The sequence below is a fragment of the Gavia stellata genome, chromosome 23 (assembly GCF_030936135.1).
Source record: "Gavia stellata isolate bGavSte3 chromosome 23, bGavSte3.hap2, whole genome shotgun sequence".
Classification (NCBI taxonomy): Eukaryota; Metazoa; Chordata; class Aves; order Gaviiformes; family Gaviidae; genus Gavia; species Gavia stellata.
In genome coordinates, this window is record NC_082616.1 from 4,711,423 (window position 1) to 4,725,357 (window position 13,935).

Below are 13,935 nucleotides of genomic sequence, written 5' to 3' on the forward strand. Positions count from 1 at the left end.
GAGCTTTCAGTGTAGGTGGATTCAAACCTGACTGCCATCAGTAGTGGATGGGTAACAGTTTGTTCTTAGTCACGTTTATGGTCGTTCCCATTGTATCTGGGACCTGCCGGTAGCCTCTAAAGTATCGCTGTTGTAGAGTGTGTAGGACAAATTGGGGCAGCTGCTTCCACTGCTTCCTCTACCTATATTTATTCTTTACCTGAGCTTCATGAACATGATTGACCTTTGTGTGTGTGAACATGTGTGGCTCGGGGTTTTTTTAGTAGAAAAGGGAAGGAATAAACTGTATACATTGTTAACGTAGCTGTGACTGTGCATCGTTATACACTTGAATTGTCAAAATGCATTTTCATTTTGTTCTTGCTGGAAGTCTTTGCTTACGTATTGCATATTGCATGTCTGAAAAATGACTTAGCGTTTTCAGGTACAGTACGTTGTCAGTGAATTGTGTGTGTTTTTCGGATCAGGTGCTGTTATATTACTTGGAAGAACCAATATGTTTCGCTTTAACCATCCCAAAGAAGCTGCTAAGCTCAGGGAAAAAAGAAAGGTGAGATTCAATCAGTGTTTGGGGAAATTTAAACCTTTTCACAATTTTCTTGTTAATATAGACATACCTCATTTCTTGTAGAATACTTTTTTGATTTGCTTCACACACATTAGTTAATATTTCACCAAGTGAAACAAAATAAGAGTTTGTAAGCACATCAGAGTTTGTCTAATATGTTTATTTTATGGTCTGTTGTTAGAGTGGACTGCTATCTTCCTTCAGCTTGTCTATGACAGATCTTTCAAAATCTTGTGAGAACCTGTCAGCGGTTATGCTTTATAATCCAGGGTGAGTATATTCTAAAATGCGGTTATTAAAGTTGCAACCATTCTTCATTTTAGTGGTTTGAATGTTCCAAATGGCAGTCAGAAAATATTTTGTTCTCAGGTTAATAGTATATGCTTGTTAAATAATGGGCTTCTGAATGAAGCCAGAACTTTTCAGAAATGTTATTTGAACTAGTCCATGCTAGAAAATGGGGTGTAGGGACACTGAGGAACTTTCCGTCCTGCTTAAAACTTGCTTTTATCTTGGATGTCTCTACTTGAATGCAAGAAGAGTAACTGCACCAGCAAACAGCCACACTGATAGGTCTAACACGAAGAAAGTTGTAGTACCTGGACTCTGGGAGACAACATTTGCATTATAACTGAGGCAGTTCTGCACGTTAATGCTATGGCAAATTTTATGTTTATGCTTTCTTCAGAATTACAAGTTAACTATTTTCCCCGAGAAAAATGCTTTGTAAACTGAAAATTAAGGTTTTTTTGAGTTCATACAATACCAATACAAGCATAAAAAGGCTGGGAAGTGAATGTCTTATGTTCTCACCTATATACTTCCTAGTAGGTGGCCAAGTTAGGATGTGGAAAGCAGTTTTATTATACAGTTACAATGACATAGACTGCTTATTGTAGAGAAGCTGTTTTTAATGTTTTTACCAGTGTTCTTAAAGTGACTTAGAGAGGATTGATGGTGTTTTGTTCTAATTTTTTTTTTCAATAGCTAGTGCCTGTGTTTTGAATTGAGTGTGAGATGAGGCACTTTAACCACCGATGTGCTTTTGAAAAATTGGCCGTAAATTGAATTACAGGCTTGTGTAGTGCAGCTTTATTCCCAACTTTTATTGTGGGGTTGCTTTTTATCAGTTAGAACTTGGGAAGATTGGACAGGTAATAATAACTTCAAGTTAAACAATGTCTTAAATACAGTGAATATGTGTAATAACACTGCTTCAAATGTGACTGTTATTCTTTTGCTACTGAGCTACTGACAGAGATGTCAAGATAGTGAGATAGTTGCTCATAAATTACATCTTTTTTCAGAGATGAAAGAGAAGGTCAAAAGAGAATATGCGTATTTTTCAATTTCTTTAGCTTTTTGGATAGTTTGATCTAAAAACTTCCAGTGATGGTTGCTAGTAGTATCTTTTCTGTAGGCTGGGGAAAGTTCCTGGCTGTTCTTTGTTACCTCTGGTTATCGATCAGCTACCGTGGGCTTTTCCCCGACTAATAAGGTTACTCTGTTACAATACTGTTATGAATAATTGCACTATACTGTGCAGTACTGACCTTGACTTTGCGGTCAGCATAGAGTAGGACAGACTGTTTCAGCATTGCCTCACTTTTAGTCTTTCAGATTTGCAGCAAAATATAATGGCATGGGCAAGGCCCAGTTGAAGGTAGGCTTGGAATGATTCCCTGTCCAAGGAGTTCATACTGTCTTCAGATAATGCCAAATTGTGTTTTAGAGAGAGGACTTTTCCTGTGACCCTTACAAAAAAAAAAAAAAAGAGAGAGAGAGAGAAAAAAGGGAGAGGAAAAAAGAGAAGTCTGGACTGTTACTTGCTTCTCTCTATTGTAGAGTAGATTGCAGCAAATTCTTCTTTTTCCCCTAATATATTTTGTGGAATATAGCTTCTTTTTTCCTTATCAGTTCTTCAGACACCTTGCTTTGCTTTCCTGGAAATCAAACAGTATGAGTAATATAATTAAGATATCAATGTAAGCAGCAGTTTTTAGAAACACTACCATTTTCTGCATCTAATGCTTCTTGTAACTTTTATTTTCCTTTCTTGGGTGTGATTATGAGAGCACTGTTGCTGTTGAAATTGAGGATAAGATTAGGTGAAATACTCTTTATATTCCTGGACACTTTCATGCCTGTGTTTTATTAAACTATAAACTATGAGCAGAGGGTTAATTATTGATATTCTCCTGCTAGTCTGCATTCAATTAATCTTTGTGAACTGGCTTGCAGGAATAGATATTTTCTCCTGCTTAATTTATAAACACAAGAAAGGGTTATGCTCAAGGCTCACATTAGAAGAGGAATGCAGGTCTGCATGACTGTCACTTATTTGTAAGCAATAAAACCGATCTGAGGTTGTTCCATAGGCACTGTTATGTACATGTGTTTTTCTAAGCAAGGAAGCTCATGCTTGCATATTTGTAATTTAAATTCTTACCCCTATCTTTAGGTGCTTTTAACTACGTTTAAAACAAGAGATGTGATACCTAATAATACACATTGCCCATGCAGCGCAGAGGTGGGTGTCATCCTAATAGATCAATTATTAAAAAATAAACACCAAAACCAAACCCAACAAAAAAAAACCCAGACAAACCAACCACACCCCCCCCCCCCCCCCCCCCAATATGACCGTTTTTACTGCTTTTATGACTGCTGCAAAGAGAAGGTAGACTCTGAAGCTTGCACTGCAGTTTAACTGAGCCCTGGTCTTACAAATCAGTAGAAGAAAGCATCTTCCATAATTGATGCATCTTTATGGACAGCAATTTGGCAACAGCAGCTTTTCAGCTTAGGCTGGAGTTCCATGACAATTTTAAATTTATTTCTGTTGATGCTAACACTGTTTTCTTTCCCTCTCCTCCTTTGTGACAGCACTGGGATTTTTCTGATCGTGTGGTGTGCTTGTCCCAAAGATGTAATTCTGCAGGAAGTATTACTTTAAGGGGAACGGGTGCTGGGGGAAATGCAAGTTAAAGAAAATACATTTTGAATAAAGCAGACCCCAAGCATTTAGGCCTTAGTAATAATTCAAAGCCAATGGCATCATATTCATCAAGAGTTAGACGGCTTGCAGAATGCTTGAGCTCTGTGCTTCCAGCTAGAATGCTGCTTAGCACGTACAGTTCTGCAGTGGTTATTCTCCTGAGTGGTGACTGTTCAGCCTGGGTAAACCATGGAATATATCTGACCTCTGGGTATCAAAGGCAGGGTAATTGCACCCAAGGCGTTAGGCAGGGGTGAGCATCTTGCTTCCTGGAAAAATGCAGATGGAAAAGAATATCCTACACTAAATGTTGTTTGGATATTTTCTTTTTTTAATTAGGAACTATGTAGGATGTGGTCCTTTGGTATACCCTTTATTACAATAGTTTGTAGTATCGGTTTCTCGTAACATGATGGTCTACTGCCCACCAGCAGCGTAGATCTGGATTCGGTAGCTGGTCCTCTGGGGTTTTTGTGCGACTTCTGCAGCTGACAAGTATTCTGCCCATTGTTAATTTAGCACTTTCAAGACTACCGTTTTCTTCCAATTTCAGTATTGATAACTTAAAGGCTGGCAGCTAAATTTGCAATGTATGTAGCTTGCAATAAACAGCTTGTAAGATCTAGCACCTTTAGCCATCGATGGCAGAAGAGCCTGTGGGGTATTACCTTCAGTTGTTGTGAAAGCAGATAAATGATCGATCTTGCTTACTCTACCTGTATCTTTCCTATGTGAAAATCAGTGTTATCTTTAACTGTGTTTTCAGATGGGTGATCTTTGTGTGTGGCTTTTGGGGTGTGTGTGTGTTTTGTTTGGCTGTTGATAGTTCCATACAATTTTGGCTTAATATGCAAAATACTTTGTTCTGCTTGTTCCCAGTCTTTGTTTTTAATCTGGTGTCACGCAACAGTGCTTCAGATAATAAGCTTTGGATAAAATAAAATTTTGCACGTAGATTTATGTTGAAGATTTCATTTGTGAACCTTTTGTAAGCTACATTTTACTGTAACTGTAAAACCGCTCATGAAAAACCTTGGTGTTGTCATGGATTTAGCATGGGGTTTTTTGTTTTGTTTTTTAAATTAATCTCATAAATTGGGCTACAGAGCGGCATTGTAACATCTTTGTAGTCCTGCCAGTACTCAGTCTTTCCTAATAGATGTAGTACCAGATCGCACTTTTGTGCTGTGTAAATTAAGCTATTGTAGTGCTGTGCTAGTAGAACTGACTTCCTTTCTCCGCAGCTTATCTACACTGCTCTTATCACTAGATATGCCACGTTTTCCAGGAAAATGGTGACTATTTAATTCAACACTGATCAGATTAAGTTCCTTTGTGGTAGATCTACAAAAGAAGAAAGAGTAGATTCTAGTCTTTAATATCGTTATGTTTCTTTCTTTTTAATTTCAAGCTAATATTTTTTTTTTTTCTATTCACGGTAGTGTTCACATTAATAAAGGGAGTAGAGGTTATGTGAAAAAGATTTTTATTACAGATAGACCAAACCGGAAAACATCAGTCTTGCACCTGTGCTTTGTAAAACTGGCAGTGATTTGTTATAGCCAGTGATGTTTTTGGTGATGCTGAGATTTTTTTTTGACTAGCTTCTTAAAGAAACAAGGTTTCTGCAATCACTGTCAGCCTGTCCTGCCTCCCCAGATTCTCTCCTGTCCTGAAATAACTTTGAACTCACAACCAGTTTGAAGCAAATACTGCTGTAGTAATGGTCTCAAAAGTGGTGAATTCCTAAATATATTGAGAAAACAGGCAGCCAGCTAAGGAAGACAGGCATCATTATTACCCCTGCAGAAATACAGGCTGCAGCATGAGCACCTTTGATAGAGAATAGAAGCACTGTGAATAACCCTGTGGTAGGAGAGCCTTCAGTGGAGCGCAGACCTTCTTAGGCACCACAGAATCTACGTAGCCACAAAACACCAGGCTGTGTTAGGCCTTCTCTTCATAGAGGTATTTACTTGTCTAAAATGTGTTAAATGTGGATTTCAAAACCAGCTAGGTATAGTGTTTGGAAGCTGTTGATTGGGGTGTTGATGATGTTCCATATTTGGCCATTTTCACTGAAGAAAGAACCACTTCTGCATAGTTCATTCCTCCTTCCTGAACAACCTTTAGAGCACCACCAGCTTCATTTCAGTGTAAGGTAAAACTGATCGTCGTGACACCAATTGCGAAGGTATTAGAGATATTTCCTCAAAGAGAATATCACAGTTGTCACCACTGACCTGTTTTTATATCAGACTGATTACTATGATGGTTCATTTTCCTTGTACCAGACCTCAATCAAAAGATAGTTACCATTTTTATGTGTATATAAAATATGTTTGCCAAATTATGTGTTTTATAGGACAGTCAAAATATCAGAAGACTTTTGCTCTGGGCTATGCATATTATGTTAGTTGATCTGAAACATTTTACTTCATTATGGTTTAACTAAGCATGGGAATACATGTAAATCATCTTTGCCAGCTGTCTAAGCAAAGATGGTCTATATCTGACAGTGCCCAACGGACATCTGTATTTCCACAGACTGGAGCTATATTCCCCAGGGTCAATATTATTTTGGACTGAAGTAATGATGAATATAGTGGCATTTGTCAGCCAGGCCCTAGGTAAGAAGTGATAACTAACAGCTATGAATTCCAGAGGTAGACCATAGCCAAAGCAAGGGCTTTTGAGGTATAGCTTAAAAAAAAAAAAGGAGAAAAAACAAAAGTGCATGGTAACCATTAAATTAAGCTTTTGCTTTCTGAAGGTCCCTTAAGATGATTTTTTGCTCTCTTTGCATAACTTTGTGGATTTTGCATTGCTGCTACAGAAATTATAATAAAATAAAAAATACTAAGTTGTTGTCATCTCTCATTGTACTTTAATGTTGAAATAGTGCCCAGAAGTGCCCATCCTAGACAGTCCTAATGCAAACGTGAAGGGGCTCTTGGTGAGACATTTATGGGAAGGCTCCAGATGTCTGGAGTTGTGTATAAAAATATACATTTGCTAATCTTTTAGACGTCATAGAAGGTATTTTTTTAAAATGACTTTGTGAGAAATAGGGAAAAAGGGAATTTGTTAAACTAGTCTTTCTCCAGCATTGCAACAGTTACAAAGATGCTTCTTGAGCACGGAGGAATCAAAGTTCATTTGAACTACTTTATAGAGTATTGGTGTATTTTTTGCACATTTCCAAGGGTAATTCCTTTTTGTCATAGGCATTTGTATAATTTTAGAAAGACATGTTAAATGTACCTTATTTTTAAAAAGTTTGTCTGTATAATTGTGGTCCTGACATCTTATACTGTAGTTCCTCACGTACTTGAAGTTATCTTGTGGTGCAGTCTTGCATTTTTTCAGTATGAACGATCTCACTAACCTGCAAACTCCGTAAGCTGTATCAGGTCTGAAATAACTGGATATTTGTGTATTTGATTGAGTATTTCAGTCCATATATAGGTTGTCTATGCTTTAAAAAAGCATGGAGAATATTTATTTTGACAAACTTCCTTAAAAACCATAAATCTTTCAAAGGAAATTACAATAAGTTCTGTACAACTGTAATAAGAGCTGTTATTAAAAATGACATCAAATACTGTCCCGTAATTATTCAGAACCTTATCAAACTAAATATTTTAGATAAATGAGTTTGACTTGTGTTCTGTACATGAACACTTGCAGGAATTTGAGGTTTTTCAACCCTGCAGGTTACATCATAGTAATGTGGTTTTTTCTTCTTGGGAGGAAAAGGAAGAAGAGCTCCAAGCATGCCGTAGCTTTGTTTCGTAGCTCTTTCCCTTCTGAGGAGTGGCCGAGTTAATAAACCACAGGATGATGAGCATCGATTAACTATCATTGGCATTGGAAAAACGTGTTTGGAAAGAACAATTATTTAAATTTTACTTTTGAATAGTAATGTGAACGAATGTTCTATGAATCTAATCAATTTAACTTCTAATAAAACAACTGTTGTTGACTTAAAAATATTCTGTACCGCTAATATGTTTTTTCTATCAATTCCTTTCTTAATTGATCGCTCTGTTTTCCCCCTGCCTCCCATGGCAGTCTTTTCCCTGTAAAAGGACCGATCTGTCTAAGGTAGAGAAATTCAATTTCTATGTATTGATTGCCATGTCCGCATGTAGTTAACTTGCAGAGGCTATGCTAATCATTTATTTGCCTTGTTTAACTTTACTTTTTAAATAGTTCCGCCCCCCACCTCAAAATTAATTTACTTTTCTGTTTGCACTCATGTCAGACAGCATGATATCTAATTTGTAGCCCTAATGAAGGAAATATTTTCTGTTATTGTAGAAAGTAGTTTTATAGAACTTTTGATTTGTACCATTGTTATAATCTTCTAAACAGACACCAAATAGTATCGTATCTTCCTATTTTTCGTTATTATTTCCTGAATATCACATTTTTACTGTGTTCTTTTTTGTTTTTTTTTTTAAATCAGGCTAGAATTTGAGAGACAACAACGAGAGGAGCTGGAAAAATTAGAAAGTAAAAGGTAACATTGTTCTCTGTGGTCTTCACTTGTGTGAGTGTGTGTATATACACACATTGTTGACTCATTTAAATCATTAATTTGGTGTTACAGTGTTACTTGGCAAGCAGAGGATCCTGATATAAATAATTTTATTTTGTTTTGTCTTCTATGAAGATTTTGGTTATTTTCTTGAACTGTTCATGCTTATTGATTAGTAACAGATAGGCAAGCTGAATTGTAGCCAATTGTGATCTTTAGCAAAGAAAATACCAAAAACAAAGGTATAAGGAGGGTAGATTATATAAGCGTAATACATTACTCTTGCTCTTAACTTTCATGGTATTATTTTAAAAGATGGCAAATTATGTTCTTTATTCAGATCTTTTTCACAGTTTAGTTGCCTTTGGATTGAATCTTGATTGGAAAAACTCACATTATAAACTCTGCTTCTCTTAAAAAATAAAACTGTAGTGCTGGTATGGGCATACTAATCATACTTACCAGAACATTATTTTGAAATCAGTTTGAAGTACAAAAGAAAGTATTGTTGTCAGCTGGCAAACTGAGCTAACTGTTCTGGCTCATCATACCTGCTAAGACTGTAGAATTAATAGCTCTCACCTTGTTGCAGATCACAGCATTGATTAGATTCGTAAGTTGAAAGACACTTTCTGCCACCTCTGCTTTAGACTGCTTGCTCCATTTTGAAAGAGCTGTTTATATAAGTCAACTAAGTTAAGTAAACTCAGAAAAACTCTGAAACATTAGAAGGTATTAGTCAGAAAATGATGCAACAGAATCACTGATATTTATCCTCTTTATTATGTTGATAGGATTTGAATTCAGGTTGCACTGAAGTTGCTTTGCTTGTGCTTTAATTTATCTGATTTTAACTTCTCACAAAACAACTAACTGACTTGCAGGTTGTCTCTACTTGTATTCAGGCGATTATATTATGGGGGTAATGGTGACCTTCAAGGCTCAGTCCGTCCTCATTTGGAATTCACTAGAAACTTTAAAAGAGAGATTGCACAGGACATAATAATTTGTCTTAAAGTAATTTTTCTCTCAAATACGTCTGTTCCTAATCTTATAATCCTGTTTATCAATAATTCAGTTGGGTTCACCTAAAGAGAAGACATTGTTTTAGTTCATCTGTTGGCTTAAATTTGCTGAGGCAAAGTTCTAATCAAGACCTTTTATACAAATTTGTGTATATAAGCATGTATGTATATATAAAAATATAGATATTTACTCTTCACTGTGTGCATGGATGTGTTCTATCAATATTTTTATTGGATTTCGCAGAACTAATACAGTCTAATTTTATACTAACATAAGTGCTATAGAACATGTCTTCCTATAACTTCATATATCTACAACTTTTTATGTTGAAATAGACTATCCACATCTCTCTACCTTTTGTCTCATGCCACTTCCAAGCAATGTAAGATCTTAACCTGTGGCAAAACAAAACTATTAAAAATGGAAACCATTATATATACTGCAAAATCCTTGTCCAAACCTTTTTAACTTCTAAGGGATATGTTGTCTTTTGGGGAAAAAAAGGAAAGTTTGAAATATTGCATGTTTTACTGTAGGAAACAAATAGAAGAGATGGAAGAAAAACAAAGATCTGACAAAGCAGAACTTGTAAGAATGCAGCAAGAAGTAGAGTCACAGCGCAAAGAGACAGAAATAGTACAGCTGCAAATTCGAAAACAGGAAGAGAGTCTGAAACAGAAAAGTGTTCACATTGAGAGCAGGTTAAAGGATTTGCTGGCTGAAAAAGAAAAATTTGAAGAAGAGAGATTACGGGAACAACAGGAGATAGAGCTTCAAAAGAAAAAACAGCAGGAAGAAATTTTTGCCCGGGTCAAAGAGGAGCTGCAGCGACTGCAAGAACTTAATCATAATGAAAAAGCAGAGAAAATGCAGATTTTCCGTGAACTAGAAAAACTTAAAAAGGAAAAAGATGAACAGTATCTTAAACTGGAATCAGAAAAAAAGAGACTTGAAGAACAAGAAAGGGAGCAGGTGATGTTGGTGGCTCATCTGGAAGAACAGCTTCGAGAGAAGCAGGTCATGATAGAGCTCCTGAAGAGAGGGGATGTACAGAGAGTTGAAGAAGAGAAAAGAGATCTTGAAGATATTAGAGAATTTCTTTTGAAAGTCAAGGAAGCTCGATCTGAAGGTGATGAAAGCCACGAAGAGTTAGAAAAAGCACAACATGATTTCATAGAGTTTAAAAGAAAACAACTGGAACAGTTGACTATTTTGGAAAAAGATTTAGTTCAACAAATGCATCACCTGGATAAGGAAATAGCAGATGAAAAAAGAGCTCTGGAAGACTTAAAATTTGCACATGAAGAACATGTAAATCTCAAGAGAGATGATGAAAACTTTGTGGATGCTGTACTCAAGGCTGAAGAAGTTGACAAGATAAAGCCAGCAGAGTACAGGCTCCAATCTAAAGTACGCCAGCTTGAGTACCTGAAGAGCAATCATTTGCCAGCTCTGCTGGAAGAAAAACAAAGAGCTTCTGAAGTCCTTGATAGGGGCTTGTTAGGGTTAGATAATACTCTTTATCAAATAGAGAAAGAAATAGAAGAAAAAGAAGAGCAGCTTGCCCAGTATAAAGCTAGCACAAATCAGCTGCAGCAGCTTCAAGAAACCTTTGAATTCACAGCCAATGTAGCTCGTCAGGAGGAAAAGGTTCGGAAAAAGGAAAAAGAAATCCTTGAATCAAGGGAAAAACAGCAGAGAGAGGCGCTGGAGCAAGCTGTTGCGAAGTTAGAAAGGAGGCATTCTGCTTTGCAACGTCGTTCAACGATAGACTTTGAAATTGAAGAGCAGAAACAGAAGCTTGCCACCTTGAACAACAGCTGCAGCGAACAGGCAGGTCTGCAGGCTAGTCTAGAAGCTGAGCAGAAAGCCCTCGAACAAGACCGAGAACGGTAAGGGTTCCGGTAGCTTCCATTTATTAGAACCTATCCCCAAAAAGTGAATCATTTTATACGTTAGATGTTGAGAGTGCAACTTTTCTGTGTCCCAGTATTTGAGTTTCTTGATAAGTTTCAAATAGTTGACCCATAATTGAAACTCTGTATTGCTTTTTAAAGGATTCTTGCTCACTCAGTTTCTATTGTGTTCGGATACTTATCCCATCCTCAGCAGTATAGTATTTGCATTAGCCATCACAGTACTTAAATAAATTGGTTTACCTATTTGGAAAGCTCAGCCAACCTTATGTTCTGCCCTTTCAAAAACATGTACTGTCTAACAACTTTTTTCTCTTAAAATATTAATGTATAACATTTTGTTTCTTTATTAGTAACAAGCTAGATGTTTGTTCAAGATGTGGAGACTGATAGTTACAGTAGACTGCCAACTGTCTCTCTGAGCTGATGACGTACTGAACACTTCTCATATTCAAAGTAAACAGGTGTAATGTTTAATTTTTTGTTACTGGTGTCAGCGTTAAATAAAATAGACTAGCCATACATCCATGTAAAATTTGATGGTGTGTTTTAAGCTTACTGGAAAATATACAGAGGCTTTAATACGGTCCTGTGTGATGACAAACCCATTTAGGTACAGAAGCAATGTCATCGGTTGTACACATGATACTGGGTAGCATAACATTCAGCCTATGTATGGGAGGCTCAGAGAAAAGTGATTCAGGTAAGGTAGGATCTTTGAAAAGGGAAAAGGGGCAGAATTGCCGTTTTCAGATGTGATGTCTGATTTGCTGATAGTAGAGCTTTATAACCTGTGACTATTGGTGAGATAATGAAGTGTTTTTTCTTGAGGTAGCATTTGTCATTTGGTTTTCACTATTCCACTAATTACTTGACTCTTCTTTCATAAGCCCTTCAAACAGATACTTGATTAGAAAAAACACCTAAAAAAAGAAACTTGCTTATAGCCGAACTGAAGAGCTCTTCTGCCTCCTTTTGCTTTTAAACCATTATCAGAAGAGAACAGTTCCTTTCTATACCCTGTGTAGAGGTCACTTCTTCAACATTTAGAGCTACATTGTGGAGATTTTAGTTAAGCATTGTCAATACTGATTTATCATTTTGTTGTGGATATTGCCATTATTTTTCATAATTGTCTTGAACATAAAATCTCGTTTTCTACGCTAAACATCCTGCTTGACTGAAGTCAGCTATAAACAACCAGAGGTTTCACAAAAATAGACAGCTTAGCCCTGAAGAGATTGCTGGGTTGTGTGATAAGTGAAAAAATACGTTGTCAGCTACAAGACTGAGGTTTGGAAAAGATACCAAGGAAGTGAAAAGGTCTCTTTTTTTTTCCCTTGTTTTTTTTTTCTTGTTTACTTTAAAGTCCTCTTGCACAATCTAAATAAAACTTTGAAGTCTTTCAGTGGATCGCTCAGGGGCCTGAATAATTCAATTCAGAATATTTTTATGAAAGTTGAGGCAGAAGAACATCTTAAGATACATAATAGTATATTGAATGTTTCAGGCTACTTATCGCTCTCATCTTCGAGTTTACACTTCACAGTACACAATGTCTTGGGCGCTATAGCAGACATATGAATTGTATATATTTCTTATTGTTTATCTAGATACCATTATGCGATGATGTGCTCTGGTTTAGATCAGCGTTAACTCTCTGAAAATGTTGAAACACAATATTCTTTTTAAATGCTCTATGAGCATAAGTCCATCATAACTGGATAAAATGTTTTTTTTTCCAGTTGCAATAATGTGTTAGCTCAAATTCTTTCACCTACAGGAATAACCCCCAAAACAATAATTTGAAGTTAACTTATACTGGAATAATGCATACACGTTTTGTCTTTACTGGCAGAGGCTTGTGGCAATAGAATGAACATAAACCGATTTTAGAGTCGTCTTTGTGACAATAGGATGTATCGACCACAAGTGGCAAGGTGCAGTTTAGTTTATTTTCTGCTGGATGCGTCACATGGCTGGATAAGTTTATAGCTATAGGAAGTGGTATCTTTTGATAGTAGGATGTTTACAAATCAAGAGATAAGCTTTGTTCCTTCAATGTAATTCTGATTTTTGTGGTTAAATTGATTTTTCCATAGGTGCAAATACTTTCCTATGTCCATCAGCTATCTCCCATCCACTTTCCCTAAGGATGTAAGATTGTCTTGCTGCTAATCAAAAGAGACAGATGGCTTCTGGCAGGGCTGCAAAAAGTACTCTAAAAATGAAGTAACAATTCAGCCTGCTTTACGCCAGCCTAACCCTCAGCATTTGTCATCTCTTTAATTTTCTGTTTTAACCTTCAAGATGGAGTAAAGTAGTTGTAGCACTGTACTTCAATTTAGATATATGCAATTGTAGCATAAGTGGTAGAATCCCAACTTTGCACAGTTTCCCCTGCTTTTGCAGGGACTGATTTTTTTTTTATTCTTTAATTTTCAAGTAACCTCTAGAAAAACAATTACCTTTAGGGACAAAAGTTGTAATGGAAATGGGGAATATTATTACTGTGTTACTAGTCTAATCTTAGCTACATTACAAGTGAAAAGTGTGTTCTGCAGATTACTTTGCTATAATATAGTTTAATTTCACTAAGTGATAAATATTGCAAGAAGTGCTTCTTATTTTATATTAGATGCCTCAGGCATTTTCAGTCAAAAATATGGTATCCAATTTTACATATTGTATTCTGCGCATAAATCTGGCTGGTATGAAATTTATTTGTTAAAAAAAGTAAGGAGGTTTCCATTTCAAGAGGTGATTTATTAGGTGTATATAAAATAAATACTAGATGTTTTATTTTGTAAGTAAATTTTCAAAAATATATCTACAGACAGAAGGAATAACTGAAAAATAAGATTTATATGTATAGTACACAATT

General features: G+C 36.2%; 1 protein-coding gene across 1 annotated transcript in view; it reads left to right on the forward strand.

Annotated features, from left to right (window-relative positions):
• The window catches only part of KIF16B (kinesin family member 16B), a 138,264-nt gene that overhangs the window by 70,867 nt on the left and 53,462 nt on the right, over positions 1 to 13,935 (forward strand). The window contains exons 16-19 of the mRNA XM_059828444.1: positions 468 to 550; positions 750 to 838; positions 8,038 to 8,091; positions 9,672 to 11,027. Of these exons, the coding sequence (XP_059684427.1) occupies positions 468 to 550; positions 750 to 838; positions 8,038 to 8,091; positions 9,672 to 11,027 (1,582 nt within the window). The remainder of the gene's footprint in view (positions 1 to 467; positions 551 to 749; positions 839 to 8,037; positions 8,092 to 9,671; positions 11,028 to 13,935) is intronic.